Source organism: Carettochelys insculpta, chromosome 4, assembly GCF_033958435.1.
Source record: "Carettochelys insculpta isolate YL-2023 chromosome 4, ASM3395843v1, whole genome shotgun sequence".
NCBI classification, from domain to species: Eukaryota; Metazoa; Chordata; order Testudines; family Carettochelyidae; genus Carettochelys; species Carettochelys insculpta.
The window spans coordinates 106,164,647-106,190,704 of NC_134140.1; the positions used below are offsets into that span (position 1 = coordinate 106,164,647).

The window sequence follows — 26,058 nt, forward strand, 5'->3', positions numbered from 1 at the left end:
CCTACTGGAGACTAGCACCACACATCTCATCTTACCTTGGTGGCCAAAGAGTGTGCAGCACCTGCCTCCAGGAGCACTGATGCTACATCAACTTGCCCCTCTCGGGCAGAGATGTGCAATGGGGTGTACCCATTAGTGGTGGCGGCATCCGGGTGAGCCATGTGTTGTAGCAGCAGTTGGACGATCTCAGTTTTACCCAAGCGAGAGGCAATGTGCAGTGGAGTCTGTTCCTCCTACAACTCAAATTAGGTGACTAGTTAATGCCAGCAGAAGCAACCTGAATGACACATCAGAATGTACTCAGGTGGAAGACTCTACACTTTCACCGCATACAAAAGAATAAAGGACACAGTGAAGTGCTCCATGCTAGGGTGGAGATTAAACAATGTGCAATCAGCTATGACTATAGATGGCATCATAGTTTGACTTGTCTGCCTTTGCATTAATAGCTTATGAAACTTTTACTCGCCTTCAGTAGCACCTTACTCCACAAGTAGGTTCTGAATCTGGCCCTATGAAGGCAATCTCCAGATACTCTGTGTTCCTGCTCTTCTTGCTGCTTGTCTGGTATATATAGCTAAATGTCAACTGACTATATCTAACTCTTTTAGCATTTACGCTGGGTCTACATGTTCCCCTTCCTTTCCAAAGGGGTATGTTAATGAGCATGTTCGAAAGATGCTAATGAGGTGCTGCAATGACTATGCAGTGCCTCATTAGCATAATGGCGGCCACAGCGATTCGGAAGTGCGGGTTTTCGAATCGCGCGCCGCCTGTGGAGACGGGACCTTCCGAAAGGACCCCGCCAGTTTTCGAAAGCCCTTCTTCCTATCTGGTGATCGGAAGAAGGGCTTTCGAAAACTGGGGGGGGGTCCTTTTGGAACGTCCCATCTCCATGGGCGGCGCACGATTCGAAAAGCCGCACTTTCGAATCGCTGCAGCTGCCATTATGCTAATGAGGCACTGCATAGTCATTGCAGCATCTCATTAGCATATTTCAAACCTGCTCATTAACATGCCCCTTTTGAAAGGAAGGGGAACATGTAGACCCAGCCTTACTGTCACAAAACAAAGTCCTTTGATATTTAATAAGCCCAGAGCAAGCACTGCAGCACTACTCTCACATAGGCTGTGTCTACACGTGCCCCAAACTTCGAAATGGCCATGCAAATGGCCATTTCGAAGTTTACTAATGAAGCGCTGAAATGCATATTCAGCGCTTCATTAGCATGCGGGCGGCAGCCGCGCTTCGAAATTGACGCTCCTTGCCGCCGCGCGGCGCGTCCAGACGGGGCTCCTTTTCGAAAGGATGCTGCCTACTTCGAAGTCCCCTTATTCCCATGAGCTCATGAGCTCAATAAATGAGCTCATGGGAATAAGGGGACTTCGAAGTAGGCAGCGTCCTTTCGAAAAGGAGCCCCGTCTGGACGCGCCGCGCGGCGGCAAGGAGCGTCAATTTCGAAGCGCAGCTGCCGCCCGCATGCTAATGAAGCGCTGAATATGCATTTCAGCGCTTCATTAGTAAACTTCGAAATGGCCATTTGCATGGCCATTTCAAAGTTTGGGGCATGTGTAGACACAGCCATACTGTCCAACTATAGAGCTGGGCTCAGCATGTGTGTAGAGGAAACATAAAAAGTCCTCAGTCAGGTAACTGAAGCCTTCCCAATAATAGTCAAATCCTCCAGAGGAGCTGTGCCAAACAGGAGGATTATGCTGTTAGAACAGTTTTCAAGGAAACTTTACAGAATCATTGGCTGTTGTTTTTCCCTCAGTTTCCAGATACCTTATTTTTCTGAAGCCCATGCTTGGTTCACAAATGCATAGTGAAAAATTCCATTCCCAGTGCAAAATTTACTTACCACTGGTTGTGAAAAATATGCACAAAACTGCACTAGTAAAAAACAAATTTTTCACATTTGTATGAATTTGGCTCTCAGACAAAAACACATTTTTCTTTCATTGTATATTGTTTCCATTAGAATCCCAAAGGATAAATTTTGCATAGACCCAGGTTAAATGTACCAACTGTCTAATCACACAATACCAAACAACCTTGCCTTTCCCCCTGCTCTGCCCATTCACAGAGGCCCTACCCCTGCTCACTCCATCACCCCACTTCATAACCCACTCTCCCCCACCCTCAATTGCTTTGACAAGGATGGGGCAGGGGTTGGTGTGTGGGAGGGCCCAAAGCCGAAGGGTATGCAGTGAAGGAGGTGACTCTGGGCTCAGCCTGGCATAGAGCGGTAGAGTGCAGAAGGGGCCAGGGGCTCTGGAAGGGCATTTGGTTGTTGGGAATCTCAGGGTTGGGGCTGGGGATTGGGAGGGAAGTGAGGGTGCAGGCTGTGGAAGGGGGCTGAGGGCTGTAGCAGGGGTGAAGGAGGAAGCACAGGCTGTCAGAATGAGTTTGGACATGGCATGTGAGGACGTTGAGTTTGGACGTGTGAGGGGGCTCAGGGCTGGGACATGCATTTGGGATACAAGAGAACAGGTAGGCTAAAAGTAAATGCTCTTGTAAACACTGAGGGACACATTTTCTAAAGTGTTCAGTACGGATAACTGGAGAACAGAGTGATTGAGTAACTTGCCCAATGTCACACAGGAAATCGGCAGCAGAGTACAGAATGGAACTTATTTCTGGCAGCTCCTAGAACAGTGACCTAACCAATGGTCCATTCTTCCTTTCAGGATAGTCATTTATATTGTACAAAGGGGGTATATGATGCTATTAAATCAGAATACTTTACTTGCTTATCCTGGGTGCAAATGGTTTACACTCACTTTGCACATATTTTGCACAGGAATATGGACTTTATGTAACTTCCATAAAAGCCAATGAAAAAAATGTTCAGAAAATCTTGTAAGGGATTACATAAGGAGCATCTGGCTAGAAATTCTTCTAAATGCCTGTGTTTAGACAGCTTGGTCTTTTATGTGTTTGCTGTTTCCATCTATATTTTATAATGCACGGTCAGGATTAATGTTTAAAATCTCATCACATATATGCAAATCAGGGCTACGTGACTGATTTCAGAAGATAGTGGGAGAACTGCACTTCAGATACAACAATGGCATAAGTTCAGCTGTTAAGTCAGAATCCTCTGATGTTTTGTTTCAGCACTTGCACTATCATACTGATTTTAAACTCAGGAGTTCAAATGTCTTTTAGAACTTTAGCCCTGTAGTAGGCTGGGGAGAAAGCACTGTGGGAGCTTACAGAGCTAAACAAACAACAGACAATACAGAAATTCTGCACAATGTGCCAGCATCATTCTTTTGACAACCTAAAGGTTTCATTTTCCCCCAAACTATTCTTTCTTTAAACTTCAGATAATAGGATCTAGCTAAAGTGATTATCATGCACATTTACCAGTCAAAAGTAAAAAGTACTGCTACATGGAATTTCAGGTGTTCTCTTTAATAGGTAAACTGTAAATTACCACTCCCCCACAGGAGATAACATGTGCTGCAGAATCCAATAGTGCCTGGTGCAGAAATAGGCCACAGAGTGCCTTGAAATGTAGGGTGTGTCTGTATGGAGCTGGAGATGCGGTTTCCCTGTTGAGCAGATACACACATTGTAGTTATCAAGCACGAATGCTAAAAATAGCAGTGCAGTGAGAGTGGCAAGACAGATAACCACACTCAGTATATACCTATGGTTTTAGGTGGGATTGTTCTTGGAGCAGCTAACCCACCTTGCCACTCACATTATCATGACTACATTGCTATTTGTAGTGCACTAGTGCAATCAAGCTAGAGCTGGTATTTCTCCCAGAGCAAGAATGTACACCTTCAGCTCCAGTGCAGTCATAGCCCAAAGGCCATGTCTGTGATGGTACTGCATTGTGGCAGCAGGACGCAAACTTGCAGCATGTGGCTCTGGAACCTGCCAATGAGTGAGCAGAGAGTAGTAGTACAAGTTAACAGGTTATGTTACAGGATAGTCTTAACACTGGTTAAGCCGGAACCTCCAAAACAGGTAAATACACAACATGTAGCCTCTTATTGTCTACCAAAGAAAAGACATCACTCCCTAGCAAGCCCATTGGGGTTTCTGTGTTTACAACAGATGTTATGAAAACTACCCGGCAACACTTACCCTGGCTCGGGCATCAACAAGGGCACCGTTCCTCAAGAGGCAGCGGACCACTTCCACCTGCCCAGCACGTGCTGCCATGTGTAAGGCAGTCTCCCCACGCTGCAGAAAAGCAGAGATATCAAAGTCCCACACCGTGAGAAACATTCAATTTGCATCTCTTGTAAATGCTAACAATGCCAGTAGAGTGAAGCTGACTCACATCGGCCAAAGGTCTGACCTTAATAAAAAATTCAGAAGAGCCTGTATAGACATTGTCATGGGATGGGGACTGAAGGCTGTTTTTCATTAGGCACCCCAAAGGTCAGAGACCATGATAACTGAATCACTGAACTCTTGCTGATGAAAGAGTATCATTTGATTTGCCATCTGCTTGTAAGGAGAAAATCTTTTTTTACAATAGATGTAACATACCTACCAGCTGAAGGTTCTTACTGTTTAGTATTAAACTATGACGCCTATAGCACAGCACAGGCTCTCTCATCTCTCTTACGATTTGTGTCTACATACAAAGGTCAGAAAAGGACCAACATTTGTTGTTGTAAACAGAGATATTGAAAAGGTAACCTAAATCTATGCACTGTGATAAGATTATAACTTAATTAAATTGGGAGTTAGTTTATATAAATAAATACATCAGTTTTTCTAAATTTTGAAATCTACATAATATCAAGAAATATGTTTAGTAACCAGACAATGGGGAAATTCTTGCAATGCTAATGGAAGTTCTACCCAAGGATTTGATTGGACGATTTGGTCACATAACAAAATGTTAGCATCTGAAGGATGTACTCTTAAAAATGTTTTAATGCTGTTTGTGAATAAACCTTTCATTTTGCAAATTATCAGGTTTGGATTTCTATAAAGAGCATTTTATATTTGCATTAGTGAAGCAATTTAATTTTGAAAACAATTAGTAAGCTTTAATACATAAAAAGCCAAGACATCTGTCTAGCACAATGATTGAAAAGTGTTAACTCTTGTATCCAAACATTTATTAATACCTGTTATCAATTATGATCCTTTCTTTACTGTTCCCTTCCCAAAATGGGTTACTAATTTTTTTTTTTTACAGACAGTAAAAGTAATTATAAAGTATAAAAGCAGTGACCATTTTTGTCACAAATTTGTTTTATTAAACTGCAAGAAATACAATATAGTAAATAGTCTTGGTAGATTTATTTTACCTTTTTAGTAGAGAAAAATTGGTGAGTCCCAAGTAAATGAATTATGAGCTAATTTAGCTCAGAACCTCTTTATATCATTTTAAAATATTATTTACTGGTAAAATTACAATTTAAAAAGCACACAGATACAAGTAAATGTTGGTTTATATTGATAAACTCAAGTAATAAAAAAAAACATGTCATGTAACTCCAGGAAATGTCCATGGTCTCATTAATTCTAGAATAGCTGTATGTTTGGTACACAAACACTAATTTCCATGTCCAGTCAGATCCTGCTTTTGGTGTTCTCTCTCAAAGGTCACATTTTAAAGACTATTTTTTAAAAAAATGATGTTCTCTAGAATTGTATGTCCATTAGTTCTGAATGGGAAATACATCTGTGGTCCAGTAAAGGAATAGTCTTAATTTTAAACTTCTAGATTTTAGTTTAAACTTCTAGATTTACATTTTTAAAAGTTTCCTGCCAGTTTAAATGGCACCTCTCAATTGAAGTGAATAGCTTGGCGCCTCCTAAAGCCAGCAAAAGTTTTATTCTTTTGGAATTAACATGCAGTATTCAAAACTGAAAGACAAAATCTTCTCTCCTGTGTGCCCCTGACAAACCTTGTAAAGGCATTTTCAGAGGAAACTATTCAGAGTACCATTTGTACCGAGAAATACTAAAGCTACTGTAGCATGAAAGAGTTAAAGTTCCTGTTACGTAGCCAACTTCCTCCCTTCCCAAGCATTTGAGAAAAACATGAGGTTATTTTTGGAGCCGTTCAGTTAGTAATAAATAATTATTAAAATGTGACCTTCTGTGGGGCTACATGGCAGCTCGCTCAGTCCCATGGTGGGTGAGCTGATGCAGTGATTATTCTAATCGAAGCCATACTCACAATGTTAGTGACATCTGGAGAGGCTCCATTCTGCAGCAGGAGGAGGACTATATTCAAGTGGCCCATAAATGCAGCCACATGTATTGGTGTAAGGCCAGACTGTGAAACAAAGCAACAGCAGTTTTACTCCTCTGCACAGGGGCTGAAGGACTTCTTCATTTAAATAAAACATGAATGAAAATGACAGGAGATACAGAGAAATGGGGAAGAAGAAAAAGGAGACGAGAAGGAATTTTTTTAGAAGTTGAAACACTTTTCTACCTCTGTTATAGCTTGGATTGAAGCCCCATATTTCACCAGGAGTTCCATGACTTTGATGCGGTTTTTCTTGCAGGCAATGTGCAGTGGAGTAAAACCATTCTGTGCAAAAGACAATTATGTTAGCTAAAAACATGCAGCTACAGTTCCCATAAAGCTCCAGGTTGGCACACCGCAAGCAGTCATGTTAGAACATCAGCTGCCATTGTCCCTTCGTCACAGTAAGCTACAAGATACAGGAAAAAAAAGTCATCTTAGTGGGCTGTTGTTTCCTTAACACACAACAGCCTCCAGGGCTTTCTGCCCCTATACAAGAGAAAAGCATGTAACTAACAAAATACAGACATTCTCCTTTTCACAGTCAGCAACATACTACAGGGTTGAGGCTCTCTAATCCGGCAACCTGAGGACCTGACCAGTCCAATTTGCTGGACCACAGGAGGTCAATATTGTCTAGCAGCATTACTAACATTTCCATTGCTTACCAGGCATTTAGAAGACATTTAGAGGTAAATTAGAAGTAAATAACAGCTCAGAAAACAGTCAGTCGGGAACTATGGCTGTAAACAAAGTTTATGGGACCACGGGAAACTTGACCATACCCATGATAAGTGAACATCCACTAACTAAAATCATGCTGGACTACAAATGTTGCTCGATGAAAGTGCCAGATTAGAGGGATTCAACCTGTGGAAAGCAAATATAAAATGATTCATTTGGCAATAACTTGCATCCTTTGTGGAGCCTGGCTCACACACAAAAAATATATATATTATACTGGCGATAAAAGACAACAAATGCTTTCAAAATTATCAGCTGTAATTTAAAAGTAGGATTCTTAACTGCTCACCTTTCTCCTAGATAACATCTAATTTTTCAGTTCTTTAAAAATAACTCTGATCTACGTGTCTACATGTATGTATGTCTATATTTATGTAATAGACATACTGTATATGTGCATTCACTGCAAGGCTACTTGTACTAACATATACTTATTGAATGTAGTCCTTACTATCATTAACAGATCTGTTCCCTTTGGAGGAATTACTCCTTGTAGTAGGACTTAGAGCCTGAGTTCAACAAAACATTTCTCCATGTGATTGTGTACATCCCTATTTGAGTTCAGCATATCCTTAACTTCAAGTCTATGTTTTATCCCATCAAAATCTATGAGGCATAAGCATATGCCTAACACTAAGCAAATGCTTACATTCTTTGCTGTATAGTGATGAATGCTGAATAGAGACCTACGCTGCACAATAAAGCGTTGGTGATCAGGGCCATGCTGTCTATATTTTAAAGAAAACAATTTTTTTTCAAAAATATATACAATTTTTAAAGAAAAACAAGAACTTGTTAGATAATCTTGGTTTCTTGTAACGAAAAAGGTCAGAACTACTAGTGTTCAAATGGAAATAAAGCAAGTTAATCAGTGAGAAAGCGCAAAAGAGCAGCTGCTGGAGGAACAGCTTCCTCCGTGGCTAGTCTCTGTTAAAAAGGAGTGTTACTTACAGGCTGACATTAAATAAAACAACTGAGAACATATGCAGGGCTTTGCTTTTTCAAAGCACTGTTCAGTAACTCCGTGGTCCGGCACTCTCAGGACCTGCCCAGCCCCAGCATTGGCTCTGGCTTTGCCTAAGTGAGGACTGGTTATAGGGTGCTCAGGGAAAAGAGGCAGGTAGCTGTTGGACTCCATAGCCATCCTACCTCTTCCCCTGAGCATCCTCTGTCCCCACTTTTGCCCCTTCTCCCTGATTTTGAATGCCACAAATGGGCTATTGCAGTACTCTGGAAGATCTAGGGAGTGGTTGCTGAGCACGGGCCTGAGTTTTCCCATGAGTCCTCCATCCCAGGAACACTCAACGAGGATGCCAGACCACTGATGTGGATGGACTATGGAAATCTGGACCATAGAGGTCCGACCTGTGCAAACATAAAGCTTATTCAGTCACTTTACTTGCCAAGTATCAATTGCCAAGTATCAGTGGGTTAGCCTTGTTTGTCTGTATCCACAAAAGCAATGAGAACTCCTGTGGCACCTTACGGACTAACAAATATTGCATCTGACAAAGCAGGTCTTTGCCCACGAAAGCTTATGCCCCAAAATATCTGTCAATCTATAAAGTGTCACAGGACTTCTCTTGTTTTTGTTTTTACTTGCTAAAGACACTATGTAGAAAAGTAGTAATAGTAATAAATTACCTAGTCCAGATAGCTATAAATGTTAACTTGAAAAAGCTAGTTCCTGATACAGCTCATCACAAACTTTTTCAAATGTCCTCAATGCCCTCTAGTCTGGGCTGTTGACAAATGTGAGTTATGAAATAATATATCCCAGTTAAATGTACGCTTATATCTGTCTATAACATTCCAACGGTTGTGTTCATCTTCATCAACATCTATACCCTTGCAAATGGACATATCTAACTGTTAGAATTCTAGAGTATGTCATTTAACTGGGCTCTGCTCAGTTGTTTTTCTACTGTTCTCTTTAAATGATATTTTGAATTATTTTATGTTGAACAGTATGGAGAACAACAGCCATTCCGTAGTTAAGCTTCCCATTCTATGTATGACAATAGCTTCTTGCTATAAGCCCAACAATTAACCGTCACAACTTCCACAAAAAGAAATTAATACCCTTAAAATTTCACTTACTGTGTACATTTTCTGGGTAGCTATAGTTTTTAAGAAATCTCCATTAATAATTATATCGTATTTAATTCATTTTACTTTATCTTAATGTTGCTGAGCTCGGATTTGTTTTAGTGGAGGGATTTTTAAAATATAAAGCATTCCTTATAAGCACTTTCTAAACTCTGAACGGCCTTACAAATTCATAGTCAAATATTATTTTTGGTTCCTGTTTAGGAAATAATAGTCAGGTCTCTCAGCACAAGGAATTATTTATAAAATAATATTTTTATGTATGCTTCAACAAGAATACAAATTGGGACATGCTGTGATTAATGGTACTTGGTAAATGGAAGTTTGAGAAGAGCAAAACACTAATTTTCTGCCTTCTGGCAAAACTGCTGGACAATTTGTTTTAAAAAGCCTACCAGGGAAATAGGACTTCCACTTCAATGGGTCTATTCATGGTAGTAAGCACTATGTTCACTAGCATTTGTGTGCACGATCATGTCCTGAAGCTATGCAACCTTTCTTGGAACCAAAGTTACTGCTAGCTGACACTATAGCATACTTAAGTGTTTTAATAAATTTGTCATTTTGGCCTTTCATTCTTTGCCCCATGGTGGTACAGTTGCTTTTTGCTACCATTGGAAAAGGCTGGTTGATGTGGAGATACTACCCCATCAAACAGTAACTGCCATTTACAAAAGTAAGCCCTACAACACACTGACACATGACTGCTCAAAGAAGTAAAATCTATGCTCAGTAGTGTTTGCAGGATGGGGCCTTCAGTCAGCTATATTGCTCAGTGACACACAACTGCTATCTGTAGCATTGTTGCACTAGAGGGGTTAGGCAAGTTTACCAGAGCTCGAGCGTTGGGGTTTGCTCTCTTGTCCAGCAGAAGCTTGGTGACACGGTAATGGCCACAGTGTGCAGCAACATGTAGGGCAGTCAGGTAATCCAGTGTGACATCATCAACAGGCGCTTTGTGCTGCAGTAGATGTTTGACGCATTCCACGTGGTCACCCTGAGCGGCCATGTGAAGCGGAGAGAGTCCATTCTGTGCCAGCAGAAAATGCAAGTGTATCAAACCTCCAGCAAAAATAACTCATTATTAGACGGTGCCATTTATTCCGAAGAATCCCAGCGTGTTTTAAGAAATGTATAGGAATAACTTCTTCCAGTGCTGAAAGGTGTCACTAACAGTGCACAGTAACACCACAGATTGATTGTAACAGGGAGTGAAAGAGAGCACTATTAAATAAATCCATGCATCCACAGCGAATGTATGGAAAATAAAGGCAGGCAGAATATAATTATCCAGATTAAAGTCTAGTTCACTGTCTTGAGTCGCATGACATCTTTATGTCAGGACTGGGCTTCCTTAGGCTATGGCAACCCTCTACTAGGCAACAGGGCCTGTGTTCATTCAAAGGGGAAAAGCACCCACTTAATCACTAACATACTTCTTGTGGAACACGTTAGTTTTTCTTAAGGTCTCCAAGAAGCATTGACCAAAAGTGACCTTTTTTAGTTTAGAAGACTCATACTCTCAAAGCACAAGGTATGAGATGTCAGGGACCCCTGTGTTGCAGCTTTTAGCCAGAAGGTACACGATATAGTTTGATCTTATTTAGGCTCGTGCTTAACAGAAATACATATAATGTACTTTCATACAGCACTGTTAATGGAACTCAACTACAAACATTCTATAGACCGTTTTGTAAATAAGCATAAATGCTTCATGCTGTCCCACATAATTGACAAAAAAAGTTATGTTAAGTATTATTAATAAATTTTCCATAATCTTATGAAAAGAGTCCTGTGCAGATATCTGGCATCTGTGGATGTGGATACCTGCAGATATGAAATGGATATCCACAAATTTGCAGGGTCCTAGATACAAACTTTGCATCTGCTTTTGTATCTACAAAAATGAGCTGTGGGTATCTGCATGCATACACACAGATACAGATATCCATGAATACAAAGCAGACATCCATGAATATCAGAACTCTACTTACAAATGTCATTGTACACGGTAAGATACACTATGTAAAAAAAACACGTGGGCTGATTCTCAGAAGTCAATAAAGCTAAGTGAGCCCCATACACCTGAAAATGAGGGCAATGGTACGTTTGCAAAGAGTTTACAAATGTAGAGCTGACCCTGACAACATTTATTAGCTCACTACCAGCAGTAATCCTGCAGTATTTGCTGGTGTTTGCTGAATCAGACTCTAGTCGCTGAATATAGTAAGACCTAGATGTGCTTAGTTTTTGGGAACTGATTATTGAGCGGCCTGGATGGAAGCTCTGACCTGATCTGTAGCTGCAGATTTTCACCCCTCTCCATGGCCACTCATAGCACCATATATGCCATTTTAAAATATGAGAAAACATTAGTTCCTGGAAAGTAACTGAAGCAAAATGTATAATTTCTATATTTCATTCATCTGTCTGTCTCCAATCTAGAACAGCTCCACTGGGATTGGGGACTCCACAGGATTTCAACACAAATTTCATGTTACAAGTGAGGTCTGATTCTGGCAGCGGAAAAGAAGAGTGTCTATCACTTCAGAAGGTTCCAACTTACTATTTAATTAAAGTATAATTAAAGGGCTACCACACATCTTCTTGAATCAGATGCTTCCTTGATCTCTACTTTCCCTGAGGAGAGTCCCAATCCCTGTCAGTACCAAAAGGGTGGAAGAAATGATGTATTAACGGTGGGAGAAGGGAGCCCTCTGAACATAACTGCAGGATTTAACATGTAGGATCCACGCACTGTATAGATGCTTCAGACCAACCACTTGAGTGATCTCTAGAAGACTTTGAACCAGCTCCTGCCACTCCATGATCATAAGGGGGGGGTCTTGTCTCAGTGAAATGTGTATGTTCAAAATTTGGGAATCCAGAAATCAAAGTGTGCACTTCTTGTGTGCCACAGATACAATGGGTCCATCGGGGGCTCTGCTCCCCAGCATGAGAGCGATTTTTGGGAGAGTTGCACTGGACTCACAAAGGCATTTATTAGTTCATATTCATTTACATTGTATTCGCTCCATGTGTATCTCTCAGCCATTCCTTTTAGCACACAGAGCACCCCAGCCAAAGGAACCAGGGCAGCCATATGGATTCCTTTATATATGCCTCCCAATGTCTATACAGGCACTCACTGTATAACCTGCCCCCATGGGATGCTCACCAGATCCAAGGTTACACAGTGCAGATATGCCCATGGCACAGCCCACAGACAGAGAGTAATGCAGGAAGTCAGCTGCTTTTAATATAAAAGCCACTGGTCTTATCTATTTCAAACAGATCGCAAGACTGATATCTTCAACCTTATTCTCTAAATCTTCAGATTAGTCTCCAAATTCTGAAGGTAGGCATCTAAAAAAGTGACCATAATTTCAAAGGCACAGATTAGAGCTGGTCAACGTTTTTCTAACAGTAATCGAACACTAACTAATATTAGTTACTACTTCAATTAGTGTTCACTTATGAAAATCAATGGAATTTTAAGGAACAACTAATTACAATTAATTTTAATATAATAATCTTAGACCTAACTCTTTGGTGACAGGAACTCTGTTCAGCTCTATCTCAGCAAAGTCCTTAGCATATTTATGATGCAGTCGATCATGACCATATCAATCTCTTAAGAAGACAAAGAAAAGATGACATTCTCCAATTCTATTCAGCGACTGGATAGGTCAGAGTGCTACCCCTGTGATTGTCTAGCACCTGTTTCCATCTGCCTTTGATGGAATATGTAGGGTGACAAATGTATCCTCTAACTGGCAAAGAGAATTTGATTGAAGGAAAGAGGGATACTCCCCCAAAACGATTTTCTATTAAGTGGTTATATCTTAATTAAGCACATTTTTAAAAGATCTGGTTAGTGTATATTTGTGCATTCATGAGAATACTGTTGCCACCAGAGAGGGAAGTGAGGTAGTTCGTGCCCGGTGCGCAAAGCTAATTCATCACACCAAGAGTAGTAGAAGAATCTTTATTTGGCATGCCAAGTAAGGCGCAGGGGGATCTCTCCTCAAGGCCTGCATGCCTTACAACAAGAAGTGAGCTATACTTATACCTCTCTCCTCCTTTGTTCACCCCCCCCCAACAAACCAGGGGAGAGTTTCTCATACTCCCTTTATCCACTCCTCCAGCTCAAACTGAATTCCTACTGCTCATATGACATTCTGCTCTGGTAATTCCCTATTGAGCAGGAGGTAAAGTACCAACAGATTATTAACAGAATGTAAGTTACAGGGAGGTAGAGTTATTCAGTCGTATAGAACATGAACAGGATTTCAGTAACAAAACACTGCTGAATTTCATGAGAAAGTTAAGGAGGATTCACTAACAATGCTAAATACAATATTGAACCTCATGGGAACATCAGTAAGCATTCATTTACAAAACAATGTTTCTATGAGAACAGAATATAACAACGTTTCCCCTGCCAACAATACTCTGGAACTGTCTTCAAGGCATAAATTAGCCTTCTGTGAGAAAAGCTCCACTGCATGGGATATAACAAGTGTAAATAAAAGGTCAGAAAATATAAAGAGAATGATCTTATCCTGACCAACGGGATGGGACACATGACCCATCTTTTCCTTCTCTAACTTCTATCATTCCATGAAATAATGTTTGTAAATTCCTGTTGCATGAAATGAGAACAGGCCCTTTGTCCTGAAAAAGTATTGTCTATATGATGCACATAACTCTTCTTCTCAGAGAAAATGGAGTAGTTTTGTTCAGGTATGGTAAATCTCCTTATATGGAAGGTTCAGTCCCTATTTTCAAGGCAAAAACCATACTTTCCGATCATTCTATCCAAAATATTTATTCTATCTAAAGCATTCCCTTTGGGAATACTGACATATCCCGATACCCCTCTCTCCTCACCCTTCCAGAACTGTTTTGAAGTGTTGTTAATATTAATATGATACTAATTTGTCCTGTAAATGAGATATTCACCTTGGTTCTCGCAAGCAATGGAGCACCTCGTTCCAGAAGGAGCTCTACAACCTGGTCATGCCCACTTCGTGCAGCACAGTGGAGTGGAGTCAGTCCATCCTTTGAGCACAAGGAAAACAAGTATTAAACATATGCCAGACAGAGCAGTAAGACAGACTATGTTACAAACATTCAGAAATCGTGCCCATAAGCTGCTGATATTGAATGGGTGCTGAGCACCTGCTAATCCTGCAAGCCTCCATCAAAAGCTGTCTCTTTTAGTAATGTCTAGATGAAACTGGCTTAACAGAATGGAGCTCTCCCTCCCACCCCAGTGCACGATTGCATCAGTGAAGTACATTCTGAGATTACATTCTGAGAATGGTGAAGAGGGAACACAGTATGTGTGCAAACCCATCATCAAAGAAGAGAATGTATGCATGAATCTTCTGTCTTCCCTCCTTTCCTCCCTCACTGCATGCCTTTGAAATTGCGCTGCCTCTCCCTGTGATGGCTGAAGGATGCTCAGCTAAGCAACGACAGTTTCAATTGCTTTTGATGCAGGGATGAAATAGTAAATGCCCATGCCAGGAAATGTATTTCAGACAAAAATTTAACAAGCAAGAAGAAAGGAAAGAATTTGTGTGGAAAGGAGAAATCAACAGAGAAAAGACTTTTCTTTCTGGGGCTCAATGACAAGCAAGATCTAATAATCTTTTGCTAAACTTGCTGTGACAGCACCGTCTCTGAAATTTTCTCTCCATTGCAGAAGAATATCCAGTCCCAAAGCACTTGCTCAGGATCCTCAGTCACTGAACAAAGCAGTGTTAGAGAAAGATGTGCCAATTAAACATTTAGAAAGGAGAGTGCATTCTAGATAATGCTGCTACAGTCTGCCTTTTTTTCCTTTGAAGGAAACAGCAAATGTGACAGAAAAAACAAAAAACAAAACAAAAAGAGAGAGGATAAAATAGCAGTGCTGAATGAAAGAAAGAAAATCAGACTTTAGAAAGAAATCCAAACATACAGAATTTTAACCTTAATAGATACATGCAGTGAGCACTCGAGACCTGTTCTTTACAGATGTGTAATTGCTGAAATGTTTTCTTTGGCTTTAAAATAATAGAAAATGCCATTGTGATGACAATAGGCTTGTTTGATATTTTGACTCCTGAGGGAATCCCATGCCAAAAAATTCTCTACCAGAAAATTAAAAATTCTACAGTATTCTACAAATGTTATTTGTCAGTAAAATGTGGCTCCAGTGTGGCAGTGGGGGACACAAGCCACTGGTTCCACTGACGCAGGAAATCACACCGAAGCCGCCAGCACTATAGTGTTGGGACACAGCCTTGAGACTGCACCTGACCTGGCACAATGCCAGAGCCAGGCTTACCCCAAAAATGCCCCATGACCCTGCCCCTCTGTACCAAGCACCATAGGCATGCTCATCCAAGCAGAATCCTAATGTGTAGGGGCTAAAGGTGAGGGGAACCAGGTGCAGGACACAAGTCTTCTCTGTGGGATAATCGGGGTGCAGATGGCTCAGCAGGAGATCTGGATTGAAACATGGAGATATATACATATCTTGTAGAACTGGAAAGGACCTCAAGAGGTCATCCAGTCCAGCTCCCAGCACTCACAGCAGGACCTATCACCATGCCTGACAGATTTTTTTTTTAAATCTAACCTGCCCCAGATCCTTGAAAGGCCCCCTCAAGGATTGAACTCCAACCCTGGATTTACAAGGACTTGGTCTGGGGCTTGCGGGGAGGGGGTCCCAAGTGCAGGACCAACAGATTCTGCAGGGGACCCAGGTGAAGGTGGCTAGGGCTCAGTGGGGGATCTGGGTGTGAAGGGCTCAGTGGGTGCTGGGGTCAGGTCCACCCCAATGGGGAGGCAATGGGGGCAGTTGCCCCAGAAGCCCATGATGGCTGTCAGAACTTCTGGTTGGGGAAGTGGAGCATAATGGGGTGTGGAGTCCAGGTGCAGCTGGTTGAGGCTCAGTGTGGGGTTTGAGTGAAGGGGATTTTTTGAAGGGTCCAGATCTAAAGGGTAGGTCATATGAGAGGAGGGCTCAATGGGCCTGATTAATTGGGGGAGCTCCAGCTGCTGCTGAGGGATCACTGCATGTTGGGCTCCACTCCCCCCATGATTCTACTATTCTCTTTTCTTTCTCTTTCCTCCCACTCCACAACTGCCCCATCTCACTTGGCTTACTCCCACACTCTCTTCCCACAGCTTCATTCCATTTGTCTTCCTTCATTTCTTCCACCCTATCTTGCCCAGCTCCACTGCAGGCACTCACCATCGCACAGAAAACAACACACAAACAGGAAGCATGAATGGTACCAGGACCTAGGAGGTGGCGTTTAACTGCAGAGTCGGCAGAGCTGAGATGCAGTCTCTTTCACCTGGGCAGATAGGTACTTGCAGAAATGAGAGGGGAGGCAGTGGCATGTAACCATGGGTGTTCCACCATGCCTCACCTGCTGTTGGTGGAAGGCAATGGTCCTCTGTCCACACAGTTTCCCTGCCATTTTCTAAAGAGGAGGGAAGGAGGGACTTTTCTGCACGGGCAGTCCTGCAGAATTCCCCCAGGAGTAGCATATGGTAAAGCATTGCACCTTATTATTCCAGTGGTGGATTCCAGAATCAACATTATGTTGTTTCTCCCAGACCTCAATTTTAAATATTAGAGAATATACAACACCTTTTTTGAAAGAGTGGTTTGCAGTGCTCAGGTGGAGTCAGGAGCTGATATCAGTAAGGAAGAATTCTTGCTCTAGAACTCATCTGCTAAGTTCCAGAGATTTTTCCAGATCCCATCCAATGCTAAATGCGGCTTAATTCCCACCAATTAAACACTGCTCCTGCACCATCAAAGTCAATGGAAGTTTTGCCATCAATTTTCAAGAGGTGCAGGATAAATGTTTAAATAGATTTTTTGGGTGCTCAGGACCTCACAAAACTGAATCCTTCTGAAGGAATTAAGCCTGTGTTAGCTATTTTTTTATTGTTCTGAAGTTCCAGTATCTCCTAAATCTACTTTACAGCAGCAGAAGGATTATACACCTTGTTCCCAATACCTGTATGGAATTGAGAATTTATCCCTGATGGATTCAGGAGAAAGGAGTTTGTTTTGTATTGTTCTCCCGTGTTGGGCCTTTTATGCTCTATCTTTTATGGTTCACATATTTCACTGCTTGCCTACCAACTTCGATGTTGTTCTGGTTTGTAACATAGCAAAACAAAGACAATGATTGATGTGACACCTTCAAGAAAGCAATACAAATCCCCAGAGGAAAGAAAAGGAGAGCAACTTAAACCAAAGTGATGAATTAGTTGTAGATGTGCTCACAAAACGGTGCTTAATTCCACAGCTAAAAAGGGTCAATTTTAATGAAAAGAAAAATAGGAACTAATCTATGACTTCAATTTTTTTGTTTTGTTTTTTTATCCAAGGTCTAATCCCACTGGAAAGAAATTATAAAGAAAAGATTGGTATCTCTGTCCTGTCCTGTTCTTGTTCTATAGTGGTCTCATTACTGTAGTACCTGAGTGCCTCCCATATGCATAAAGCAATAAAACAAGAATCCATCACATGTTGCTTTTTTCTTCAATTCTTCTTCTAATAGAGGGAAAACTGCACATGATTTTTTAAATTTTAAATTAATATTTAATTTAATTTAATAAATGTTTTTTAAAATAACTATACCTTTCTTTATGTTTTGTTCAAAAGGGAGGACAATTGAACTGGGGAAAGCTCACTGATCTAGAGGAACTAGTATATAGTGCAATTAGGACAAACCAACACTCTCACTGAACTATCTTGTTTATTTCAGAATCTTCTAACCAAGAGGTGGCTTGTAATCAAAATAGGCACATTAGTTTATAACATCTAAGTGTCTGTGTCTACACAGGCAAAAATCTTCGCAATAGCCATATTTCGAAGATTACTAATGAGGCGCTGAACTGAATATTCAGCGCCTCATTAGCATTAGGATGCTTCCGGCTGCGGTGCTTCAGAAGCGCTGCTTTTGAAAGCATGCGGCTCGGTGCGGCTACACGGGCGTCCTTTTCGAAAGGACTCCACACCTTTCAAAATCCCCTTATTCCGATCAGTGAGCAGGATAAGAGGATTTCGAAAGGTGCAGGGTCCTTTTGAAAAGGACCCCCGTATAGCCACACCGAGCTGCGCGCTTTCAAAAAAATTCAATTCAGCGCCTCATTAGCAATCTTCGAAATGGCCATTAGCATGGCTATTTCGAAGATTAGTGCCCATGTAGACACACCCAGTATGTTATAACTTCTATCATTCCGCTACTGTATGTGATACATTAGGTAAACACATGCAAGTGCTGCCCAAATTACTAAGCATGTCATTTTGATACACCATGTCTTGGCTGAAACCTCTTGGCTCTGAAGTGAAGCCAGCAGGTATTCCAGCAGCACAGAAGCTCCCATAAAATGGTAAACAGAAGCAAAACAAAACACAATGCATGTGTCTCTATTACAGGATCCACACTCATCTTGTCATGATTTAATGCATGTTATGATTAATGTAAAGGCTATTGCATATATTGCTTTCACAATGGGAGTAACTGAGTAACATACCTAAATGTTTTAACATCCGTGAGATATTTGTCCTATCAGTCCTATATTCTATTCGCGGAACTTTCACAAACAAGCAACCAGGACAGGTCCAATTTCAGTAATGACATCACAATCCATCACATCAGCCTATAGTCATGAAATTTCAGAACTTTTCCACTCCCTTTTAATTGCCTGTCTAAATTGAAAATGAACTGCAGAGAAACCCCCTCCCCTCTCTGTATTACTGCCCATTTTTTAAACCTGCAAATGCATTCTGAATCACTTGCATTAGCTTTTCACTGCAGGCTCACTATGACAAATTGTTCTGTCATTTCATAGTTGTTAAAATATTCTACTCCAACTCATCGGCAAGACTAGAAAAAAGAAATTGTGACTACAAAGCATTCAGGAGGGAATCATAGGGGGGAAAGGTGATGATTTTCGTAAAAGAGATAGAGCACATTTCATTTCATACACAAGAAATGTTGATATTCTTGAACATTATTGGCCAAATTATCACTGGGGTCTCCTGAATTGCATCTGCAAAACTCTCATTTGCATATTGGTAGATTCATATTTGTATGTTGTGTATCTGAATTTTTTGCCAGAGACAAAAGGTTTGCAAATAGAAATTTGGCATAATTTAGATGATCCCTTTGAAAATTCAGGTAGTGACTGGAAGGGCACAATCTTGCTAGGCATTGGCTGCCTTCAGCTTCTAAAACCTCAGCATTCTAGGAGGCACTCAGGATTTTGCTAGATCATGCTCCAAATGAGAAAGAAGCAGGAAGAACACATGAACTTCAAACAGCAAGAACAGGCTCTCACCCAAATGCTTACAACACTAAAAAAGAGAAGGAAAATATTAAATACCTGAGGTGGTTGAATAGACAATGACAAAAAATGGTCATGTCTTCAGCAACTGCAAGCCAGGCTGGTTCAGTGAACTCCACTGATTTATACCAGTTAAAATCTAACCCTGATTTTAGTTTTTTTATATACAACTGTATTTGAAGCATCGGGAACTCTTTGGCTGTGGCTACACTAGCCCCGGCCTTTCGAAAGGAGTATGCTAATGAGCCACTTCACCAGATGCTAATGAGGTGCTGCCATGAATATGCAGCACCTCATTAGCATAATGGTGGCTGCGGGCGTTTTGAAAGTGCCGCTTATGAAACGCACACTGCTCATATAAACAAGGGCCTTTCGAAAGGCCCCCTGCGCCCCTCCCCCCAGATTTCAAAAGCCCCTTCTTCCCAAAACCAAATGGGAAGAAGGGCCTTTCGAAGTCCGGGGCTCTTTTCAAAAGGCCCCATCTACACAAGCAGCGTGTGTTTTGAAAGCATATTCATGGCAGCACCTCATTAGATCTGCCGAAGTGGCTCATTAGCTACCCATTTCGAAAATCAAGGGCTAGTGTAGGCACGGCCTTTGCCTTGCCAGAGAAAGGAAAGCAATACATTTGAACACAATAAGTTTTTAAAACATATATATATTATGGGTATTCAAAACCATCTTACCAGGTAAATAATTGTGGAAATCAGTCAAACTATTAGCATTTATGAATAGGCACAAAAAGCTCAATACTACAATTTGCTGATCTGCCTTCTTTTTAATTCAATGGGAGTTCAATACTCTCAGCACCATAGAAGACTAAGTCCATTATCTAGATTCTACACTAATATGCAATCTAACAAAAAATAGCAAAAATGTACTATGCATCAACAGCATGGAGTCTCATGATTTCCACATCAGTATATTTATATTGGTCCTCTTTCATTAACCAGTCCATCTCTTGCTGTATTAAAATTAAATGCTAATCCAGATTTAAGGAGTATTTAGGAACATATTTTCATTCATTATTAATCTCACAACAGATTTAACACATCATGATGAGATAAATAATTCACTTTTCTCCTAAATTTACTTTGTGTTAAACAGACTATTCTTTTAGAAAGTTTCATTAAATATTTTGCATTAACATTTCTTATGCTTAGTGTGGGACAGCTTACTTTGCTTACACTTTATCCCTTTTGGCTGCAAGCCAATTATTTTATTATTGGTAATCCTCATTGCATTAACAACAATCAATGTAACTTCACCCTCTAGCTTTAAGCCTTCATTTTCTTGTTGTAATTAAATACACTCTAATGTAATTGGTCATGTGTGCTCTTCAAATCACAACTCTAAAAGATAAATATAAAAATTAACTGGGCTTCTCTATTTAAATAATTACAGAATTACATCCAAGTATTATTTATGTTATATGCAGTCACTAGCTATGAAACTTTTCAGACTACATATCTTTACTTTTCTTTTCTTTTTACAATAAATGATTTAAATATACAAAGGACATCCTTGAATAAATAATAAAGTAATCAATACTAGTGATATCAGGTATTCAGTTTGAAACTCTTTTAAAAATGGCAACAGCTACCCAGTGAATTAGCACTGTTATTATGGTCAGAGAATATTGGCAGAATGTGTCAAAGTACCCTTACTGCAGAAAACCCAGAGCAGTCCTAATATAGTAGATAGAAATTGCGTTGAGATCCCACCACAACAGATTTAACAACAGGACACTCATTATAATCTTGTTTTGGTGGAAACCCTTTCCTGATCTATCAGCATGTTCCATGCTTATGAAAGGAAATATAATTATGAAAGATGGAATTTCAACAGGTTCTCAGGAAAGGAACCCAGGAAAGGATGAGTGGCGGTCTTATGTTTGTTCACTCTAAATTAAATTTGTACAATTTCCTTTCACTGTGTTTTCTTCATCTTTGTGGATGCTTCCTGCCTCTTGATTTCTTTACAGTTGTATAGCTCCTTGTGAGCAGCGTGTCAATTCTCCCAACTCCATCGCAGATTATTTTCCCTTCCATGATTCCCACCCTCCTCAAATGGGTTACAGAAAACACTTTCGCTCATTTAAATTAGTTTCAGTCTCCTACTGGCATCACTTCTACCTCCCCACCACATATTTAGATACTGAGTCCCATAATATCATTTGTATTCTCCATCATAGCAGGCTTCCCATCCCTTCTATCTTCGATACTAAATTGTAAATCCCAAAAGTTGTCTCTCTTCTGTTACACAAACATGTCTCTAAAAGGGGAACCTTGGAATACAGAAAATGTGAATTAAGGTGGTGGCTCAGTAGGAAGACTGCCACTGCCGATAAGAGTCACATCTTCAGTATCAAGGACATTAAACAGAGAAACATTGTCTGCTTAGACTAATCCAATATTTAAGGCTTTGGTCAGTTCAGATGAAGAGGGATTATTAATATTTGTTTCTATTCTGGAGTGCCCACAGTGTGAGAAGTGCTGTCCGTTCACAAAGCGGAACACTGTCTCTACCCCAAATGAGCCTGCAACTACAGCTAAAGTAGGCTAATATTTTATTCGAGTTATTATAGAAGAATTTGCATACCAATCTTCATTAGAATATTGCTTTAATGTAACATGAATAAGGGACAACCATTGGGATGTGAAAGATGCCTGAACGAGGCATAACATTATATTACAAGGTAAATAAATTACACAGAAAAAAGCCAATGAAATCCCTTGTTCCTGCTGTTCCCTAACCAGTCCTTCATATTTAAATGGTTTTTATTGAATAACATCAAAACTAGAAAAACATCTAATCTCATATATAGGGTGAACCAGAGTCGCTTTTCACTTATTTTTTGACTTGGAAAAAAAAAAGTTCAGGAAAAAAGTTTTCAAATTGTTGAAACATTTTGTACCAACATTTTCAAAACCAAAAACATTTTTCTTTTTGAAATGACTTTATGCAGACATTTAAGTAAATTACACTTTTAAAAGTTTTTAAAATGTCAAAATTAAAATGAACCATTTCAAAATTATCAAAACAAAATGTTTTGGTGACATGAACTGAAGAAAAAATGTTCTTTAGGTTCATGAAAATTTTCAAGATTTGGGGTAGGAAAAAATTTTGAACTCTTGAAACCTCTCAGTATGGGGCAGTCATTTCAGATCTAACCAGTCTTCCCAGTGTCTTTGCCACCAGTACAATGACATTTCCCTTGTTGTAAATATATTTGATCATTTTATCTCCAAGGTCAGTATTCTTTTATATCTATTAAAATGCATTTGTCTGAAATATTCCTTTCTGATATGTCACATACTGCTCCCTTTTTAATGCTAGGCTAATTTTCTCTGAAAATAGTCATTGGGGGAAAGGTTAGGAAGTCTTTTTATATCGACAAGATTGGAATTAATTGTTGCCACCAGACTCTTCTGTAATTATACATTTGAGTTAGTGTGGACTTTTGGACAATGATTATGTGCTCGTCAGATTCAAGAGTAACCCACAATCTGTACCACAACTTCTGAACCAATATTCATATAGCATTAGATTTTTCATTATATATTTTAGAAATTTTATTACCTAAAACTTTGCCATCTAAAATTTTAGACAAATTGTTGTCATTGCACTCATTATTTATGTAAGGTTTCAAAGAGAAGACATTCTGCCATGTCACATTCTAGTCAGAACATTTTTATAATATGAAATTTTATCATCTAAAAGTTTAGCTAACTTTTGACACACATCACGAGCTAAATAGAAATGCGTATGACTAACGACACTAATTAAAAAAATATTCCTGTTACAGTAGGTCGCTCTGCAAGCAGGCTATATTTTAGATTTTGGAATTATCTGTAATGGGGTTAAGTATCTAAAATACAATTTATCTAAAGTATCTAAAACCCAATTGTTAATTTATTTGCTACAGAAATCTATAAAATGGTAAGACTCACTATAAAATTCAGCAAGGGATTGTTTCTAAATGAGTATAACTAAGGATACAATTTGGTCATGGAGGTTACAGATTCTGTGACTTCAGTTTCAGCCCCAGCTGGCATGGCTCCAGCTACCAGCCCCATACCACAGGAATCTGGCTTTTGTGATTAATGGTTACTGCCCACGGCCAGCCTGTGAATTTTAATAACCCCTCTGCCAGGCCAAAACCTTAATCTTAACCTTAATTATAACTCATAAATGCAACCAGAAGATTTACTTTCAAATTCTCAGGTGGTTCTAAACACTAGGAATAAGTGTTTAAAGCTTTAATAGGATACATTATATTAACCATATATAGGGTAACCAGGGGCTTGTCTACACTACCACCTTCCTTCAAAGGAAGGATGGTAATTAGGGTGTTGGGAGTTTACTAATGAAGTGCTGCTGTGCATAGGCGGCACTTCATTGAGCAAATGCCCCTGCCGCGCCCCCCCCCCCCGCCCCCCCGTGGCAACGTCAAAGTTTTAAACTTGGAAGTACCGGCACGCGTCTAGCCACAGCTCACCCGCCGGTACTTTGAAGTGGGGGGGCAACTTTGAAGTCCCCTTAGTAAGGGGACTTCGAAGTTGCCCCAGCACTTCGAAGTACTGGCGGGTGAGCTGCAGCTAGACACATGCCAGTACTTCCAAGTTTAAAATTTTGAAGTTGCCGCTGGCGGGGGGTGTGGGGGGTGGGATTTGCTTAATGAAGTGCCGCCTATGCACGGCAGCACTTCTTTAGTAAACTCCCAACACCCTAATTACCATCCTTCCTTCGAAGAAAGGTGGTAGTGTAGACAAGCCCCAGATGTCCCAACTTTATTTGGACAGTTTCAATATTTGGGCTTTTGTCTTATAAAGCTGCATATTACCAATCACCCCCATCCCAGTTTTTCATATTTGAGGTCTGGTCGCCCTAGTCATACAATACTAAGAGGTTTAATCTATGCATTAAAAAGAAAAGCCAGTGCAAATTTAACTACAGAGCTGTGAATGTGTACCCATAATTCACGACTTTTTGAGATCAGTGACTTGTTTGTTTGTTTATTTATTTATTTAAGAGAGAAGGTGAAAAATCTCCCAAAGGGATCAATCTGAGAAAACATTTCCAAATACAAAAACCTCTAAAGAGACAATTATAATGTGTTCGTTTTACAGTGTATAAAGCTCTTAAGACTCACATAAAATGCATTAATAAACCTTCATTATCGTGATCTGTGCATCATCAAATGCCACATAAGTGAAGAGGATTAAAAATAAAAAGAATAACATTAATGAATGCTTCCTGAGTCAATGAGTTGGTTCTAATGTGACAAAGAAATAAGTATAGAAGGTCAGAGCTGCCAGAGTACAGATGAAATACCCTAATATATTTCATGCTTTCATCCCATTTTTACCCTGCATTGCTGGAGAAAGATAATCTTTCCTCAGGAGAAACAGAAAGAAAAGTATGGACAGACAAGTGTGTTAGTACCAAATAGGAAGCAGAAATCCTTCCTTGCAAATGCAAAACACATGTATGCATGGCATGCGACACACAACCTACCTCTTCATTACCATGCACACTCACAGCCATAGCAAAGCACAAGGGACGTGGACAAAGCAAAGGGAAAAGAAAAAGACACCAAGACTATATAAAACGCCGGCATGAGAACATCATCACAGTGAGACATGATTTAGACAAAAACCAAAGCTCTGGAATCTCCCACACTGTCAAGTGCACACAGCTGCCCTCAACAGTATGTCTTTTAGCAGAGAGATTGTAGACTATTAAAGCAAGAAGAAGCTGTTGAATCTGTGCAAGTCAAAATGGGCGAACTTTGTGTGTTCCGTTTTGTCTCTGACAGCTAACAGCTTTGAGCCAATCTACCACCTCATGAAGGGTGATAAACTGAGATAATGGGTGGTCTCCTAAAATTAGATCTTTTTTATACAAACCGTATGTGGTTCCATTCCTCTAATTTGGTTTAGCAGTATGCTTTGATCTGGCTGGGGGAACTACATTCTGAGTCTATAAAATATGAGATATAACTTTCAAAGAGAATCAGAAGTTTCATTTACATCTATTTTGGGCCAACTTTCCAAAACAGATGCCCACATTGTGAACAGAATGTAACTTCAATTCAAAACTATAACTGCAGGCAAGCAATGGGCCATCTGCAAGCAACTGCTAAACCTGTGCATGTATATGTTTACGTTGAGTGCAGTGCACAGTTACCTACTTGTTCCTGTACTTGCATATTTTACACGTTTTAGTCACTTCTTAGTCACGTCAAAAGGGAGATGATTGTATTTCTCTTTCTCATAGAAACACAAATCTAATACCAATTATACAATCATATAGTCATTCAATTAAGAGACCACCCATGTAGCCTTTGCAGCACACAAAGCAATAAAAAGCTGATTTAATTAATTAATAGCCAAAGTGAAGCAGAAGTGAGTCAATCTCAAGAGCTCTTTACTGCAAGCACTATATGCTAAAAACCAAGATAGCTGATTAGAATTAAACTGGTTTTCAAAGGTATTGTCAGTACCAGTTTCTCAGACTTTCCAATGCTATCACACTGCTCAGGAGATAGACTCAAGTCATAGCCCAGTATCCAAATACCCTCTAA

At 40.1% G+C, this 26,058-nt stretch overlaps 1 protein-coding gene across 2 annotated transcripts in view; it reads right to left on the reverse strand.

Moving 5' to 3' along the window:
• Positions 1 to 26,058, reverse strand: part of ANK2 (ankyrin 2) — a 223,750-nt gene that overhangs the window by 107,431 nt on the left and 90,261 nt on the right. For both annotated transcript variants that reach the window (XM_074993415.1, XM_074993414.1), the window contains exons 10-15: positions 14,061 to 14,159; positions 9,928 to 10,125; positions 6,429 to 6,527; positions 6,168 to 6,266; positions 4,106 to 4,204; positions 36 to 233 (exon numbers count right to left, since the gene is read on the reverse strand). In XM_074993415.1, coding sequence (XP_074849516.1) covers positions 36 to 233; positions 4,106 to 4,204; positions 6,168 to 6,266; positions 6,429 to 6,527; positions 9,928 to 10,125; positions 14,061 to 14,159 — 792 coding nt within the window. The remainder of the gene's footprint in view (positions 1 to 35; positions 234 to 4,105; positions 4,205 to 6,167; positions 6,267 to 6,428; positions 6,528 to 9,927; positions 10,126 to 14,060; positions 14,160 to 26,058) is intronic.